General features: G+C 44.6%; 1 protein-coding gene across 4 annotated transcripts in view; it reads right to left on the reverse strand.

The window, feature by feature from the left end:
* The window catches only part of LOC103124848 (contactin-4), a 422242-nt gene that overhangs the window by 296774 nt on the left and 105921 nt on the right, over nt 1-19547 (reverse strand). For all 4 annotated transcript variants that reach the window (XM_060180337.1, XM_060180335.1, XM_060180336.1 and 1 more), the window contains exon 2: nt 2290-2416. In XM_060180337.1, the coding sequence (XP_060036320.1) occupies nt 2290-2416 (127 nt within the window). The remainder of the gene's footprint in view (nt 1-2289; nt 2417-19547) is intronic.

Raw genomic sequence — 19547 nt, forward strand, 5'->3', positions numbered from 1 at the left:
ATCAACCTGTAAACATGAGAGAGGGAGAAAGTGGGAGAAAACCAGAGACTCACTCTTGCAAGTAGATGTGGGGTTCAAATTCATAACCTCATGCTTGAGAGTACAGTACATTATCCACGGCACCACCTCCCGGACCTATTGATGTTTCCATTGGTTGTTTCTACTTTGCATTTTTTGGGGGAATTCTTTATATACTCTGCACTCTTGATTTGGTTGTTAATGGCATAATAAGAAATTAACTTCTCCCAGTTGGAAGCCTCGCCTCACGGAGGTCTGTTCAACCACACCTCTAGGCATTAACGAAGTTAAGACAATCTATCTCCTTAATGATTAGCACTTTTATTTTTTTTGTTTGAGGAATCTTTCCTCACAACATAAATATGGATGCTGAGTTTTATTTTCTTTATAATAAACTGACTTTATAATAAACTGACTTTATAATAAACTGAAGGAATAAACATTCCTTCATGGCACACTAGAGACGTCAAGTGTAAATCATTATAAATCCACTTGAAAGTGTCCTCAATTTCCTACGTGAGATTCGCCTGGAACAGATCTTTGTGTGTGCTGTGGGGTCCAATCCGATTTCATTTTGCCATATGGAGAACTCTGTACAGCGCAGCTACTGTTTGCTCGTCTCTATTATTGGCATCCATTTTAATCTTTATCTTCACAAGGGAGTATTAGTTTTGATTACTTCTTAGGGTTTAGTGCCTTCGGGTCAGGTAGAAGCGCTAATGCTTACCGTATGTTTTCCTTATCATTTGTTCTTGGACTTCACTCTGCTGAGACTCATCTTTCTGCTGTTGAAAATACAACATCTTTTCGAATTGTCCTCAGTGAACGTCTGCTGGAGTCAGACTTTACTTTCTGTCTGCCCAAGAACAGATTTATTTTGCTTAAAAAAAAAAAGTGCTTCTGCTATATATAAGTTTGACAGTTAATTTCTCTCAGCTTTCCGAAGACATCTTCCATCTCTCACTTTCCCCGTTGCTATTGAGACGTCAGCTGCTGGTTTCACTGCCGCCTCTTTGAAGGTGATCTGTATCGTATGGCGACTGTGCTTATTTTTGTGGACTTGCCTCTGACCCGGTGCTCTGCCCTTCCACTGGGATCATTTCAGCTGGAGACGTTACTTATCTCTCTGCGCTGCTTGGCATTCACTGGGCTTCTGAAATCTGGAGCTTGGAGTATTAAAATGAGTCTTGGAAAAACGCTTTGCCTTTGCTTTAGATACTCCCTCTCTGTCTCTGCTCTTTTGCCTCCCTCGATGGATGGCTGGTTAGACACAGGTAGATGCGTCTTAAGTTTCTCTCTCTCTAGCGTGTGACTTCTTTCTGCTGCCCTTGGATGATTTCTTCAGATGTATTTTTGCAGTTCGCTAACTCTCCTTTCTCTCTTGTCTCCTCTGCAACTGAAGCTGCTTGGCATCGTGGTCTGGAAGAGGCCCTCGTGCTTTCTTCACCCAGTACCCTGGGAAGCAAGATCCTTCCTCAGGATGTTCATTCTGACAGCGCAGTGCACAGATCCCAGGCTCATTCCGGGAGCTTCCCTCATCTTAGATACAGCCCTTTGTCTGAGTCCCCAGCCCCTCATGAAGCTGCAAAGCTAGCTCTTCAGGCTACAAAGCTCATTTTAGTATCGTTTCCCCAGCTGGGTTCCAAACCCACCCAGGTCTTGATTTCTGGGCATTTCTCCCTCTCCTGCTAGCCTATTTGTGTATTTTTTTTTTCCCCTCCAGAATTATTGCTGGGCCTTGGTGCCTGTACTTCGAATCCACTGCTCCTGAAGGACATTTTTTCCGCCTCTTGTTGCCCCAATTGTTTATCGTTGTTGTTATTATTGTTATTATTGTCATTATTGGATGGGACAGAGAGAAATCGAGAGAGGAAGGGAAGATGGGGTGGGGGTAGAGAAAGACAGACAGTTACAGACCTGATTCACCATTTCCGAGTTGAGCCCCCTGCAGCTGGGCAGCCAGTCGGGGGTTCAAACTAGGTCCTTGTGCTTTGCAACATGTGCGCTTAGCCCACTGTGCTACTGCCCAGCCTGTTTGTGTATTTTAAAGAGGCATCACCAAAAAGCAGGTAGTTCATAGATGGGAAGGCTTTCTGTGGTCAGGTCAACCAGGATTTTGTTGCAGTAGTGCTGGGTACAGACACTGGGCACTGGACTTTCATAGTCACAGCCCAGGGTGCCTGTGTGAGAACACCTGACGCAATTATGTTCCATCAACATCTGCAGATTTTCACAGTGGAAACCCTGTACTTAGAAATGTGCACAACCAACCTGACGTGAGGTTTGGGATTCCCTCTCACTTCACAGCTCAGCTTCACCCTTTTCTCCTCAGAGTCCACGGGGAACATGACGTGGCTGGGCTCCTGCGTGAAGACTGGGCCATGCAGAGTGTAGTCATCTGAAACAGAAAGAGAACACTCAGAACTGAAGGATAGTCTCCAAACGGGAGGGAGACAACATAAGAGAGTGACAGGAACAAATTAATACAGATGGAAATACAGCTCAGGCCCCAGGTTGGTTCTGGGGGGAGAGGGGGTTCTGCCCAGTGAAGACTACCTTCTGTGGACTCCATGTAGAGACCTGAGTCTTCTGCATCCACTGCTGACCCAGTCTACCAGCAACTCCAGGTGTGGCATTCCTCCAACCCTACAAGTTCCCTGCCTCTGTCCTTCTCTCTATTCTAGACCTCCCACAGCCTTGAGTACTGTGGATAGCACCCAGTGTTGGTCTCTCTGCTCCACATCAGAGGGTCGGAGGCTGCTTCTGTGGGGTGAGGGTGGGGGTGGAGTGGGGGAATGCTTTCTAAAGAGGTGAAAACTAGACTTTAAAACACTCATAGGCTTGTAAGCCAAAGAACAAATAAAAACTATATAAAATAAAATTTTAAAAAAATGGGGGAGTCAGGCTGTAGCGTAGCAGGTTAAGCGCAGATGGTGCAAAGCACATGAACCAGCATAAGGATCCCAGCTCTAGGCCCCAGCTCCCCACTGCAGGGGAGTCGCTTCACAGGCGGTGAAGCAGGTCTGCAGGTGTCTGTCTTTCTCTCCCCCTCTGTCTTCCCCTCCTCTCTCCATTTCTCTCTGTCCTGTCCAATAACGACGACAAGACGACAACAATAATAACTACAATAATAGAACAACCAGGGCATCAAAAGGGAATAAATAAATACATATTTTTTAAAAAAAGAAATGGAAGTAGCCAGTGAGGAGCTCATAAATAATCATGAAAACATATTATTACATTATAATATGGAATATATACTCTCATATCTTACATAAGCTGTGCAAATATTTTGTGTCTGAATGCCTTTATTATATAGTTTATGTGAACAGCATATTTGTATCTACATATATTTATATGTGATATAATGCATGTATGGTGTGAATTACAGTACAATTATAATACATGAGATATAGTAATATAATCCATAACACAAAAAATTAATTTCTCTGCAGTGGACGGCCAGCTTGTTTGCCCCACCCATGAAGGACCCCACGTGTGCTTTACCCCGTTTGACACACAAGTGACTTAGCACAGAAGTTCAACACCATCCACCAGTCAGCCTACCACTGATTCTGAGCTACGACGGCCCCGAGTCTCCCCATTTTTTCTCACACTAAGAGAAACTAATGGTCTGAACTGTTTTGTCATGCAACGGCAACAAAACTCAAAGTCCAGGGTTCTCCACAAAGCATGGTGTAAGTGACCCAGAAAGAAATTTCTTGGTTATACACACACACACACACACACACACACACACACACACACACACACTCACACAGCATCCACCAAATGCCTTTTCCTATCCACATCCACGAAAGTGACAGTCCTTCAACATTTAGTTCATGTTTTCCCAGAAGACTTTCCTAGGTCCTCACCTCTAGAGTTATTGCTGGGGCTCAGTGCTGGCTCTACAAACACACTGCTCCTGGAAACTTTTTTTATTTTTTTATTTTTTAATTCGTAGGACAGAAAGAAATTGAGAAAGGAGGAGGGAGACAGAAGGGGAGATTTTAAAAAAGACACTTGCAGACCTGCTTCACCACTGCAGGAGGGGACCTGGGGGCTCGAACCAGGATCCTTGTGCTTCGTACCACATGCACTTAACCCAGTAAGCCATCGTCCAGCCCTGACCATACGATTTTTCAATGACTTCACCATGTGCTGCCAGTCTTGTTCTGGCAGACACAATTTGCTGTCAATTGTTCCTGTCTTTTCCCCTTCTTTGGACTGTAAGCTTCTTTTGCATCTGATACTGCCTGTTCTATGATACCGAGTACAGAGGCTTATACACAGCAGTTGCTCAATAAGAAATGTGTCCTCTTAGAGTAATTGTTTTCACTTTTTAATGCATCTCTGCAGCTGACTTCTGCACTGCCAGATGCATTTAGAGCCAGCAGGGCCCATGCTGTGATATAAGTGACAATCCATCTTCTCTTATCTGTGATCATTCTGAATGGTGCGAATTGTAACTGCTACCCTGGAAAAACCTTGCTAACTAGCTTTCCTTGATTGGTGATAGGAAGAGACTGAATTCATTCAGGTGAACTGAGACCGAGTTTAAGAATGAAACTCATTTGGGGACTCAGGTGAAGCATGGCAAGGTGGCATGGCTTTTAAGGCTTGAAAGTCAGGTTGAAAACAATTCACATGCTAAGTGTAAGATAGAAGTGAAATTAGGGATACAAGATAACCAACTTAGAGTTGAGTTCGATGACAGAGAGTGAGAGGGGGCACTGGTGGGTAACCTTGCTATGGGACAGAAGGACTATGAACTGAGATTCATTATTCCTGATTATTCCTGACTGACGATAAGATGAACCAGCCACCTGATCTCTTGACACCTCAACTGGTCACCTGTATAATCTTGGGACTGGACCGGGCCCATGCCCTCTCTCTCTCTTTATTTTATTTTATTTTTTTACTAGTGGGGTTAATGGTTCACAGTAAATACAGCTGGGTTGCCGGACTAGTTTTGCGAGTGGGAGACAGATGAGCAGAGACTCATGGCTGAGCTGTACGTAGTATCTCTTTATTCATAAGGAACGCAGCGCAATCTAAGCCAAACTAAGCTAAACTAAACTAAACTCACTATCCTGTCCTTATATATACTTGCCAAGTAGGGTGTGAACAGGATATGACGTAGAGAGGGTGGAGCAAAAAGTGACTGGTGAAAATCAGGGTGTGACAAGGAGAGGGGGCGGAGCATGCGAGAATTCTACCACTGAACCACCAATGCCCTGGAGGGAGGGTGGTGCTTAGTTAACAGTGGTTTATGTAAATAGACCGCAGCTTTAAGTGGGGATTAAACCAATGCCCTGCAGGCATGCTGGTGCTTAGTTAACAGTGGCAATGTAAATAGAACACAGTGTTAAATAGGGAGGATTAAACCAAATGAAACAGAAGGGGTTTTTAGAAGCAGAACTAGAAGCATACCAACACTGGGTAAAATACATGGTTCATAATAAATACATGGGTAAAAATTTCTCAGTTGTCTGCAAAATGCTCTCACCCCCAGTCTAGGTCCTCTTCCACCATTACGCACTAGGACCTGAAAGCCCTTACCCCTCCCCAGAGTCCTTTACTTTAGTGCAGTGTACCAAACCCAGTCCAAGTTCTGCTTTACATGTCCCCTTTCTGTTCACAGTTCTCAATTTATTCCCATGAGTGAAATCACTCCATATTCATCCTTCTATTTCTGGATCATCTCATTCCTTCAAGGTCCACCCAAGATGAGGTGAAGAAAGTGAACCTTCATTCTTAACAGCTGAGTAGTATTCCATTGTGTACATATGCCACAACTTTCTCAGCCACTCATCTGTTGTTGGACACGTGGGTTTTGGCTATTACAAATTGTGCTGTTGTGAGCATAGGTGTCCACAGAGCTTTTTGGATGACCACTCTCTCTTTCAGCTCCATTTGAGAAAGTCCCCACTAATGAAAGCCTTGAAGAAAGCAGAAGTTAGCAAGGAACATAAAGCAAAATCCGGAAATAAACATACAGAAACATGTGTTTTAGAAACAGCCATGGCAAGAAGACTCAATTGGGACAGTGAGTGGGAAGTTGGCAGGGAGGAAAGCCTGACGTAGAGTCCTTACCATGTAGTAGGCCTTTGGTACTACTGGAAATCTGTTGAGTTTGCCATTGGGCATTCTCGACACACATCATTTTATTGATAAATTGGTAATTGAAAGCTATAGACTGTTGTGGTGGAGAAATATGGGGGAAGAGGAGGAAAAAGAAATAGGTGTTTGACCTGATTTAAGAAGTAGGAAGGGGAGTCGGGCTGTAGCGCAGCGGGTTAAGCACACATGGCGCAAAGCGCAAGGACCAGCATAAAGATCCCAGTTCGAGCCCTGGCTCCCCACCTGCAAGGGGAGTCGCTTCACAGGCGGTGAAGCAGGTCTGCAGGTGTCTGTCTTTCTCTCCCCCTCTCTGTCTTCCCCTCCTCTCTCCATTTCTCTCTGTTCTATCCAACAATGACAACAACAATAATAACTACAACAATAAAACAACAAGGGCAACAAAAGGGAATAAATAAATAAATATTTTTTAAAAAAAGCAGTAGGAAGGTGGAAATGGCCTGAAACCGGAGGAGTGATTAGGCGAAGCACTTGCAGGCCTTGGGACCAGACATGCTTGCTTCCAGTTTGGAGCAAGGGAAAGCTGGGCCTTGAGGAGATTGAGAATGACAGGAAAATGGCCCTATGGGAAGGGAGGCAGGAACCGGGCACCCTGCAGGGCATGTGGGGCTGGGTCTGGTCAGCAGGAAGTTAGTGAGTTCAGGGCTGTGGCCAGTTAAATACACACAGTACTAAGCACAAGGATCCATGTTTGAGTCTCCTGCTGCCCACCTGGTGCAGGGACACTTCACGAATGGCATGGCAAAGCAGGTCTGCAAGTGTCTGTAGTTCTCCCTCTGTCTTCCTCCTCCTCCTCTCAATTTCTGTCTTTCTTATCCAATAAAATAGGAAGAATTTAAAGAAAGAAAGAAAGAAAGAAAGAAAGAAAGAAAGAAAGAAAGAAAGAGAAAGAGAGAGAGAAAAAGCTATGGCTTGAAGTCAGATGTTACAACACACAGCTGCACTTTAGAATTTCAACAATGACACACATTTTCAAAACAAATTTAGAGCCTGGTAAAGGTCCACTGTGAACATCTGTGTGAATCTCGAGGTACCTAGTTATGGAAAAAAGGTTATGCTACAGGACCACTAACACCGAAAGTATGGTGGACATTTCTCTAAAAGAGGGATATTTCCATTGTTGTCCCAATTCCAAAATTATGTGTATATATACATAATATCAATCAGCTCCATTCATTGGTGTTCCCTGATTTGAATTTCACACAGAAATACACTGTCTATTACTAGTAATTCCAAATAAGAATAAAATGGAATAATGATTACCCAGGATGCAGCTGAGTGCCTGGGATTAACATCTGTACTATTTCTCTATGTATCTGTGCCATATTTAAATGACAAAAAGGATATTTCTTTCTGTGTATTTTGTAACAAGAATTGATAATAATGCTGCTTTGCATTTGCTATAAATAACACATCTCATCTAAAGTTTTTCTTTCCTCATGGCTCACCACACGCACTGCCTAGAAATTACCGTGAGCATAAAGGAAACAGTATTTCCATTCTCACGGGTGGCAGCCCACAACTCCTCATGCACAAAATGGTTGGTTTTTGATAAGATGGGAGGAAGGGGTTTTGCAAGGTGTAGCTAAGAGCTCAAGAAGACAGATATTCTAACTAAAAGACCTTTCGACCAAGGGTGGGGGGTGACTTCAAACATCTCAAAAAGCTTTTGAGAAAGGATGGGTTGTTTTATTTCCCCCAAGGCCTGAAGTCCTTGTGTGAAGCAGTTCCTGAGAACAACAGCCTCAGACAAGACTTGGGTGGGGGCTGGGAGGGTATTGCCACTATTTTTGCATTTCGTGGAGTGAGAATTCTGCCAGCAAAGAAACGTTTGTTTCTGACTGGCTGTCCCCAGTGGCATCAACCAAAGAAATGTTCCTTCTCCCTGTCCCAGGCCTTCTCTGCAGGTGAAAGACAACCCAGAAAGTGGCTTGAGTCCCGGGCTGCCAGTGGGGAGGCCAACTCCAGGGAGAGGAACTTTACATTACACCCTCAGAAAATGGCTGCCCTGGCCAATGACGGTGACAACACACTACCCTCCACCAGCCCACTTTGGAACAAGCCAAATCACACTCACAAAGCTGACAGAGACCCCTGACAAAGTAGAAACTTGGAGACCCTCTGGTCCTTTGACCCCTAGTGGCAGGACCCCATCACCCACCATGCACACACCATGGCTGCCAGAAGCACTCATCTTCTTTCACAAGCCAAGACTCTCCCACCTGAATCAGAGCAGGTGAGGCCTGTGTTTTCACTCTGGGCTGTCCACTCTAGTGCCCTGATAGCTGGGGAGAAGTGAGGGAGGCAGGCCATAATTCCTCCTCTTCTGGGGGTTCTCAAAAATCATGGTGATGGGGAGGCTGGATGGTGACACACTCAGTCAAGTGCACACAGTATGAAGCACAAGGACCCGCACAAGGATCTGGGTTTGAGCCTTGGATCCTCAATTTATCTCTGTCCTAGCTAATAAAATGGAAAAAGAAATGGCCTCCAGGAGCAGTGGATTCATGGTGCCAGCACAGAGCCCCAGGGATGACCCTGGAGGGGGAAAAAAACAATCATGGTGATGAAGAAGGTGGGGGGCAGGTTTCTGTCAGCCCAGGGACAGACAGATTCAAGATTCTGGACCATCGACCTCAGCACTAGCTCAAGAATTCTGCATAGAGGCAACATTAGAGTCTGGGTCCTCCTACCCCCACCACCCACCACCCACCACCCACCACCTCTGATCCCCTCTCACAGAAGCTCTCCTGGACCCGCTGCCCAGGAAGCTAAGATTTGCAAAGACACCTGAAGCTTCCACAAAAAGTGGGCAGCCTCCTCTTGACCCTTCCTCCCATCAACTCATCAAATATTGAAAAAATACTCGGAAAAATACTCATCAAATATTGAAAGGTCTCGGAAAAACATCCTCAACCCCTTTTCCCCCTTTGACTCTTTTTGACATCTATGTCCTGGGGAACTGATGGAGTCAGTGCCCATTTCCCCCCTGCCTCCCCTACAGATGTCCCAGAAACCTGGGCAAGGAAAGGCTTCTCAGCACGTCTGCAAGACAGAGAGCATACATGGAGTCCCAGAACTTGGCTGCGGGAGGAGATTTCATTCTACCTGCATTTCCCAGTCACAGACTAAATGTGCACTGTATCAGGGATGGAGGCTAACATAATTTTCACCAAACATGAAACAATTCTCCAAAACAGCACCAATAACGCACCTCCGTTCACCTATGCCACTCCTTTTTGCTGTAGCTTTGGGATGGCATTAGCCTTCATCTCTGTTTTTCTCCTGAATCAGTTTGCTCCCTTTTCTGCCTGTCCCCAGCTCACTCCCAGCTCCCAGGCGACAGATGCTGTGTATCACTTGGGCTTCTAGGGAACCTCACTGGACTGGGCACCGGGTGATGGTGAATAGGGAGGGCAGAGCCTTACGGGCTGAGTTCAGACAACAGGTGCTTGAGAAAAAACCTAGAATCCATTGGAAAGGTCTGGAAGAGCTAACAAGCACACAGGAGCATGCTCCAGGGTGGCTGGGCTGGGGGGACATTTATGGTGACAGTGGAGCTCATTTATAAGGACAACTGACACAGTCTCTGTTGGGAAATGGTGCAGATGTGGTTGAACATTGGCAGGGCCCACAAACCACTATATTTCCATGCAAGCATTATTTACAGATCCCCACCACATTATCCCCTCAGGGTATTGCTAATTAAGTTAAAACCATCGCAACAGTTGCTTAGGACTCTTCCACCTTCCCAGAATGCCTTTTGCCTCTCTCCATCTCCTTTCCTAGCCAGTCCTGTCCCGACTTGCCACTTCCAGAATTTCTCCTATGAAATTCGCACCCTCTCTCTTTTTCCCCTCTCTTTTCTCTTCCGCATCACGACCTGGAGATGGGCTGCTGGGCATAGCGGGAGGCAGCCATTTTGCTAGCTCCATGTGGCCTAAACCCGCAGTGCCCACATCCAACTCTGGGGCACCCTCCTGAATAAAGTTTTGCGTTCCCACTCCACTACGAGTTCCTGGTCTCTTATCTCTCCCACGTGCAACCTAACAGTCTCAACAGGAAGCCCTTGAAAGGCATCAAGGAGCTGAGCTGTAGCCCAGAGCAAGTATGGTCTCGGGACAGGTATTTTCTTGAAAGTAACTTAGTTAAAAAGCAGAGCAGAGAAAAGCCAAGCTCTGTCTTCAGCAACTATTCCTCAAACTCAAGTCTAGAGATCCTAGGCATCAATATCAGCTCACCTGGGGTGCTCACTGCCAGGCAGGCTTTGTTGGTCTGACATCTATTTGATGCCAAGTATTCTATCAGCTTCAGGTATACAACATCATGAGCAGAGATTTGTCTCTGTAGCCTGATGACCACACTCAGCCTAACAGATATCTATCACCACGCATGGCCACACGATTCTTTTTCTTGTGATGGGAACTTTTCCAGGCCACTCCTCGATCTCCTGTCCCCTGCTGTACAGCGCCTCCCCAGGAATTTTTTACTCTGTAGCTGTGGATTTAAACAAATTCTTGAGCCCCTGCCAGACCTACTGGATATCTGTGATCAGAGCTCAGCCCCGCCCCTATCTTCTGGTCAATTTGCAGCTTGAAAACTAGTATGTTAAGCCTTGGGTTGAGCCCAAAGAATCTGCAGCCCTAAACCAATTAAGGGCACAGGGGAAGGAGAGGCACTGGGTGGAGCTGTGTTCTGTGTGCTACATTCAGCCTTGGAGGAGGAGGAGGAAGGAAGGAAGGAAGAGGAGGGAGGAGGAGCAGGAGGAGGAAGACGAAGAAGGAGCAGGAGGAGGAAAGAGAAGGGATGAGGAAAGAGGGGAAGGGAGGAGGAGGAAGCTGAAGGAGGAGCAGGAGGATGAGGGGGAGGAGGAGGAAGAGGGGAAAGGAGAAGGGAAGAGAAGGAGGAGGAGAAAGGTGAAGGAGGAGCAGGAAGAAGGAAGAGGAGAGAAGAGGCAGGAGGAGAAGGGGGGAAGGAAGAAGAAGGAGAAAGGAGGAGGAAGATGAATTGAGGAACAGGAAGATGAAGAGAAGGAGGAAGACGGTGGAGAGCAAGAGAATGAGAGGGGAGGAAAAGGAAAGAGGAGGAAGGAGGAGGAGGAGACAGAAGGAGGAAGAGGAGGAGAGAGGGGAGGAATGGGAGGAGGGGGAGGGAGGAAGGCTAGGGGTTAAGGTTAGAAGGAGGAAGAAGAGGCAGGCAGAGAATCCTTAAGGCCAGTGCCCCTTTCCTTCCCAGGAAAATCTTTTTCATCCCCTGCAAAGTTGGTGCCTTGGTCCTGGGGGGAAGGAGCAAAACGCAAAACTCTGCTTTCAGCTGAGGACACTAGGCATGCCTGGTTCCATGCTGGAGACTGTGGTGGAGCCTCCCGGGCAGGAATATTGAGGCCTGTGTCCTGTGACCTCCGGAGGGTGGGCCGGTGTACTCCGCCATGCACTGCAACAACTAGCACAGACCACACGGCCACGGGGGCCAGCCTCGGACACAGCTCTGACAGTGATAGGTGCAGACACACTGTCTTCTGCCCGAAGATCAGAGCCAGGCCCCCTGGGACACAGCCCCAGCAGCTCTGTGCTCTGCAGGGTACAGGCCCACACCAGCTTCATATTTCACTCCTCCTCTCCCCAGCTGGTTGCTCCTGTCCAGGGGGCAGCTCCCAGGGAGAACATTGCTTATTCTGCCACCAGATGTTGTAGAGAGGGTACACGGCAGGCCCTGGGGGTCTGAGGCAGAGAGCATATGCCCCCGCAGACTTTCTGTGCCTGGAAATTCATTCTGGCCAAAATACTGTCAGGCTGGCAGCACCGCCAAGGTAATTCAACTCATAAAATGTGTGGGTGTTGGGTTAAGGAGACTGAGACACATGGAATAGCAGTGTCAGAGCCGTGCTCCCACTATTCTCTCTCAGAGGGAATCAGTGATGGTGGACAGAACAGCTGTCTGTTCAGAACAGGAGGGGAGAGTTGAAGACCCTTCCTAAGAGGAGCTGCCCCCACCTGGCATGTCTATGCAGCAAATGCTCTGCTGGGCTGTTTCTGAGTAGAGCAGAGGCAAAAAGAAACATCCGAGGAGCCAGACTTGCCTACTCCAGGGATAAAAACACTCCTCTCATTTTCCCAGGTCCCTCATTTTCCTTGTCTGCACATTCCCCCCCCCCCACACACACACCAGAGACAGCACCTATAGCTGCCAGATGTTCGAAGGCTAAAGTGAGAAGACAACTCAATGACAACGGAGCTCCTCTCTGCTCTGCCTTTGTTCTCTGTCCTGCAAAGATGGCGCTGGGGTGGGAGAACTCCCAGATCACAGGGGCTCTGGCTGGAGAATGGGTTTGTGGAGTGGAAAGAAAGGCTCAGCCTGTCCTTTCCTGTCTCTGTCCTCACACCCCAACAGATTTCAGGAGCAAGGGATTAGTTCTCTCCGGGAAAAAATAAAAGGCGACAGAAAAAAATAGAAACTGGATGATTTTGACGTCAAGCCCCATTTGTGAGAGAAACATGAATTTTCAACACATGCAAATATGCTAGAACTCATCTGGGACCAGAACTGACCTACAGTGACTGAAGCTATATATAACCTTAGTATGAATATTCATATTTCTTTGCTGAAGAAATGCAAATGGGTCTGGTCTTGGCATGCTGACCTGGACGCAGCAAGGGGTGCTCTGTAGTTCTGAGCATGTTTTAGGGACCAGATTTCCATTCTAAAATCAGGAAGAATCCTAATTTGCTAATGTTTTTGACCTCAATGACCTCTGATCTACTCTGTCACTTCCAAAGTCACAAGGAGAAGACAACAGAATGGGCAAAGCAGGCACCATTCTGCCCACCTTTGGGGTGATTCTAGAGCTGACTTGCTCTCTCTAATCAACAGTCTTACTTTTAGAACTTTTGTGGATTCATCAAAAATCTGAGCAGAAAGTTTCAAATACATTTTTCAAATCTGGTCACAACCTCCCCTGATGCTCAAACTTTTGCCCAATGCAATAGACGCGTTACAGTTGGTGAGTGGCTGGCAGTTAACTGAAGTCCAGAGTTTACACTAGGATTTATTTTCTGTATTGTGTTGCTCTTGGCTTTGACAAATGTATCTATGGAAGAAAATATTTCCCTAAAAATAGGCTATGTTCCCCTGCAGCTAATGGTTTACTTTATATTCAAACCAGTTGTTACCTCCTCACAAGAACAAATGGGAGTATAGAAACATAAGCATATCTAATTGCTTTGGTCTTGGCTAAAGCGATCTACATGAGTTATCTGGGTGACAAAGTCACTCAATTGCTTTGTGAGGGATGTAAAGACATAGATGAACTCTCTGGGTTTTGTGTGTTCAGAACCACAGTTCAGATTCAGGGTGTCCTCAATAATTCAAGGAAGACAAAAAGGGAGGGGTGGGGTGGGAGGTGGCTTAGCAGACGGAATGCACACCCCATCCACCCCATCCTGTGTGAGGCCTTGGTTTGGGGCCAGGGCACCACATTAAGCAGCATGCCTGGATAGTACCTGGCAGAGGATTCTGTGCTGTAATGTCTCTGTCTTTTTCTCTTTAAAATAATGGGGGAAAAAAATCCACTTAGTGCTATTGTGTATGTCCCAAGTTGTGAATACATTGCTTGGCTCCACCTATAAGTATTACTTTTAGTACTATTAAAATAAATACAAGAAGACACAAGGAATTGGAAGGATCTCCAAGGGATTTGGAAGAATAAGCACTGTGTAACTGCCCATTTTATCTAAAGCAATATACAGATTCAGTGAAATCCCTATCAAATTCTCAACGGCATTCTTCAAGAAAATTAAGCACACAATTCTAAATCTGTGTAAAACAGACCACAAATATCCAAAGCAATTCTGAGAGAGAGAAATAATATAGTATCACTCTCCAACTTCAAACTGTACTACAAACTACAATCATTAAAAGATTTTTTTTTTAAAAAGAATTTTCTCAAAAAAAAAAAAAGGCAACTTCTTCAAAAAAGAATGAAATAGAATCATATGCCATTTGGGACAAAACAAAGTTCCAGAACAATGGAATGGTACAGACAGACAAAGAATTAAATTCACATATACATGAACATATAACATATGATAAATAATGCAAAACCATACAAGGCACACAGAAAGTCTCTTCAATACATGGTGTTGGGAAAACTGGACAGTCACATTTAGAAAAATGAAATTTGACCATCACTTTACACCATATACCAAAATTAATTCTGCCTTAGTTAAAGACCCAGATATTCAGCCTGAAATTATAAAATACGTGGAAGAAAACATAGGTGGGACACTTTAGAATATAAGCATCAGAGATGTACTTAAGATCCATCCCACTGGCAAGGGAAAGTAAAGCAAGAATAACCAAATGAGAATACGACAGATTTAAAACCTTTACATGTGAAGAGAATCTACTATAAAAAATAAACAGGTAACCTAGCTAATGGGAGAAGGTATTTTCAGATCACCCATCTGACAAAAGATTGATATCAAAATATACATAAAGTAACCATACAGCTCAACAAAAACAAATACATGTGGGTAAAAGATCTGAATCTAGTTCTGCAAAGAAGACATAAATCAATTGCATACGAGTAAAAATTCTCCACATCGCCTACTATTAAAACATTCAAATTAAAGCCACAACGACATACCACCTCGCATCTGTGACAATGGCCTACATCAATCAGGCAGGAAATGATGAAAGCTGCTGCAGATGTGGGGGGATAAAAGGAGCTGTGTCGCACTGTCAGTGAAATTGGTGCAGCTCCGATGAAGAAGCGGTATGGAGACTTCTTTGAAAAGTGAAACTAGATAGACCTTATGATGCTACAACACTGCTCCTGAGGTATTTAGCTGGGGGCTATGAAAATACCGATTTGAATGAATTATGTGTGACACTGTGTTCATGGCTACATTGTTCTCCAATAGCCAAACTATAAAACCCACCTGCACGCCCGGTGACAAATGACTGGATAAAGAAGTTGTAGTATTTATACTCAATACTACTGTGCTATTAGAAGACAGGGTATTGCTTCACTCAGAACAAAATGAATGAGATAAGAGGTGATTCTGCTGAGTGGAACCAGTAAGTGAAATACAACTACCAGATGGTTTCATCACATGTGGAGTATGAATAAGGCCAAGGAACTTGCAGTGACTCATCATCATCATCATCAAGCTGTCTCTTAGACATAGTGAAAACCTTAGTGGTTATTAGAGAGGAAAAGGGAGGGGAAGTGGGGAGTAGATGGAGGAGTCTCTTTAGGGGACACTGGAACTACAGCTCTGGGTGTGCTCTGAAACTGTATCCCTAATGTTTTATAACACTGCAGACAGTTGTTAGAGCAATAAAAAACATGAACAAATTAGAAAGCAATGTAAGTAGTTTTGCAGAGTCATGCTGACATCCAGCAGTGGATACCTGGCTTTTAGGTCAGTGACAAAATCTCTTCCACAGCACCCTGGACCCCGTTCAGTTTACCTTTTGGGAAACAGAGATCCAGCCCACTAAGACCAAGAGATAGAGAGGAGAGGGATAGTGGAGCCATTCCTCAGGAAGGGGGAAATTCACTCTGTCAATATTTATGTCTTAATACTTGAGTTCAAGAGAAAAGAGGTAAAAGCCTGGCTTCTTTCAACAGAAGCAGAATGGCTTAAATGTTTTTATCAGCCCCGGCACTTGTTACTAATTCTTTCAAATCACAAAGCTGTTCTCTTCTGGAATTACCAGCATACTGATGTACAGAAGGGAGATTTTGTCCTAAAGTATCCTCTATAGAAAAACCTCATAAAAGAAGGGATTCAGGCTTTCAAAATGACAAGCATAAAATTTACATCTAATTACTGGGCATTCTGCCTCCCTCTGTCATTCTGTCATGAGGTAAAGTGGTTTGCACACTGATTTGGGCAAACACAAAGCAACGATCTTCCTGGGAAAGGGAAAAAATGGCAGTGGGAAAAAAAAATCCATTGGATTTACAGGCTTATAAGAAAAGGGTGAGGAACATACCAAGACCAGGTGAAGAGAATGCCCTTGGTGGTGTGGTGTCCTCTAAATAAGTCACCTACTTGTCCTCTTCATGTCACTCACTCACAGGCAGAGCATAGGGCCCTGCCCACACCCCTGCACCTGCTGGGACATCAAGATGGCTCTGTCTGTTCAGAAACACATCTCTGGTTTTTAAGTATGTATTTTTGTTAGTGATCCTATAGTGATTTGCAAGATTATAAATTAAGAGGACTATAATTTCACACCACTCCCAACACCGAAGTTCTGTGTCACTAGTCCCCTCCATTGGTAACCACCATTGTTCTACCAAGGTTATTGATATGGGTTGACTATATTTCTATGTTTGTATTTTCTTTTTTCAAGTCCATGTGTTAAAATTCTCTATATTTAACAATCTTGAGAAGAAAGAACAGAACTGGAGGCATCACACTCCCAGATCTCAAATTGTATTATAGGGCTGTTGTCATTAAAAGTGCTTGGTACTGGAACATGAATAGACACACTGACAAGTGGAATAGAATTGAGAACCCAGAAGTGAGCCCCCACACCTATGGACATCTAATCTTTGACAAAGGTGCCCAGACTATTCAATGGGGAAAGCAGATTCTCTTCAACAAATGGTGTTGGAAAAAAATGGGCTGAAACATGCAGAAGAATGAAACTGAACCACTATATTTCACCAAATACAAAAGTAAATTCCAAGTGGATCAAGGACTTGGATGTTAGAACAGAAACTATCAGATACTTAGAGGAAAATATTGGCAGAACTCTTTTCCACATAAATTTTAAAGACATCTTCAGTGAAACAAACCCAATTATGAAGAAGACTAAGGCAGGCATATACCTTTGGAACTGCATCAAATTAAAAAGCTTCTGCACAGCAAAAGAAACCAATACCCAAACAAAGAGACCCCTCACAGAACGGGAGAGGATCTTTACATGCCATACATCAGACAAGAGGCTAATAACCAGAATATATAAAGAGCTTGCCAAACTCAACAACAAGAAAACAAATAACCCCATCCAAAAATGGGGAGAGGACATGGGCAGAATATTCACCACAGAAGAGACCCAAAAGGCTGAGAAACACATGAAAAAATGCTCCAAGTCTTTGATTGTCAGAGAAATGCAAAGACAGACAACAATGAGATACCACTTCACTCCATGAGAATGTCATACATCAGAAAAGGTTTACAGCATCAAATGCTGCAGAGCTTGTGGGGTCAAAGGAACCCTCCTGTACTGCTGGTGGGAATGTAAATTGGTCCAACCTCTGTGGAGAACAGTCTGGAGAACTCTCAGAAGGCTAGACATGGACCAACCCTATGACCCTGCAATTCCTCTCCTGGGGATATATCCTAAGGAACCCAACACACCCATCCAAAAAGATCTGTGGAAACATATGTTCACAGCAGCACAATTTGTAATAGCCAAAACCTGGAAGCAACCCAGGTGTCCAACAACAGATGAGTGGCTGAGCAAGTTGTGGTCTATATACACAATGGAATACTACTGAGCTATAAAAAATGGTGACTTCACCGTTTTCAGCCCATCTTGGATGGACCTTGAAAAAATCATGTTAGGTAAAATAAGTCAGAGACAGAAGGATGAATATGGGATGATCTCACTCTCAGGCAGAAGTTGGAAAGTTGAAAGACAAGATCAGAAGAGCAAACACAAGTAAAACCTGAATTGGAATTGGCGTATTTCACCAAAGTAAAAGACTCAGGGGTGGGTGGGGGTGGAGAATACAGGTTCAAGAAGGATGAAAAAGGACCTAAAGGGGGCTGTATTATTATATGGAAAACTGATAAACGTTATGCATGTACAAACTACTGTTTTTACTGTTGAATGTAAAATATTAATTCCCAAAAAAGAAATTAAAAAAATTCTATTTCACATGAGTGAGATCATCCCATAGTTGTCCTTTAATTCCTTAGTTACTCCACTAAACATAATTTTTATGACATAGCATGGGCTTTGGGATGTAATTGGCTGGGGCTGACTTATGTAAGTAGCATATGGCTCACATCAGCCTACGGAGCTTAGTATGAACTTGGGTAAACCCACCAAAGACTGTGGGTGCATCATAACTGACTTGAGCACAGGTAGCCAGAAGTCCAGTCCTTTTTTTCCCTCAGCTCCTTGTGCTTGTTGGGATCCCAGCGTGGCTTCCCAGGACCTGCCATGCTGCTTCTGACCAGAAGAACTGAACACATGTAACTGAGTCAGCTGGCAAACTTTTTAAAATTATTATTATTTATTTTTTGAGAGAGATGCATAGAGAGAGAGAGACAGAGACAGACATAGAGAAACACCAGAGCACTGCTCAGCTCTGGTTTCTGGTGGTGCGGGGGATTGAACCTGGGATTTAGGAGCCTCAGGCATGAGAGTCTGTTTGCATAATCATCATGCTGTCTCCCCCTCCCTGGTAAACTCTTAAGAGTCTCCTCAACAGCCATAATCAGTAACCTATACCCCTGCAGATAACTGCTTATTTTTCTGTACCCAAAACATACCATTCCATACCACTGGACCGCCAGGTAATAACACTTTGATTGCTCTAAACCCAAGCCTAGCCACTGCGATCCTGCCAGAATCCATTATTTTTTTAATTCCTACACCTTTATCACTATCAGTCACATCCATTTAGTCACAGAGACCATATTACAGTCTTTTTAGTAACTGCTGAGTAGTACTCCATTGAGCATATGCCATGACATTTTCCTTCCTTTTTTTTGTATTTATAAGACTCAGATTAGTAATTATTATTCTGTTGTTAAAAACATGTTTTTCCTCCTAACTCTACATAAGTATTCTTCATAGCCCCCCCCAAAAAAAACTCTTTTGACTTTGAATCAGGAAACCCTAAAGGCAGTGAAACATGCTGAACATTTAGGCAAAGAGATGGCTAACCCCACATGGAAGCTGACAGTTATTTATTTTTTTTTCCTCCAGGGTTATTGCTGGGCTCGGTGCCTGCACCATGAATCCACTGCTCCTGGAGGCCATTTTTCCCCCTTTTGTTGCCCTTGTTGTTGTAGCCTCGTTGTGGTTATTATTATCGCCATTGTTGATGTTGTTCGTTGTTGGATAGGACAGAGAGAAATGGAGAGAGGAGGGGAAGACAGAGAGGGGGAGAGAAAGATAGACACCTGCAGACCTGCTTCACTGCTTGTGAAGCGACTCCCCTGCAGGTGGGGAGCCGGGGGGGGGGGCTCGAACCGGGATCCTTATGCCGGTCCTTGCACTTTGCGCCACATGCGCTTAACCCACTGCGCCACCGCCCGACCCCCACTGACAGTTATTTTTATGCACTTCTAAGGCTCTGTCTTCACTTCCTTTTTAAGCCACCTACACCTAATTCCACCTCTGGATGTCCT

The sequence above is a fragment of the Erinaceus europaeus genome, chromosome 21 (genome assembly GCF_950295315.1).
Source record: "Erinaceus europaeus chromosome 21, mEriEur2.1, whole genome shotgun sequence".
Classification (NCBI taxonomy): Eukaryota; Metazoa; Chordata; class Mammalia; order Eulipotyphla; family Erinaceidae; genus Erinaceus; species Erinaceus europaeus.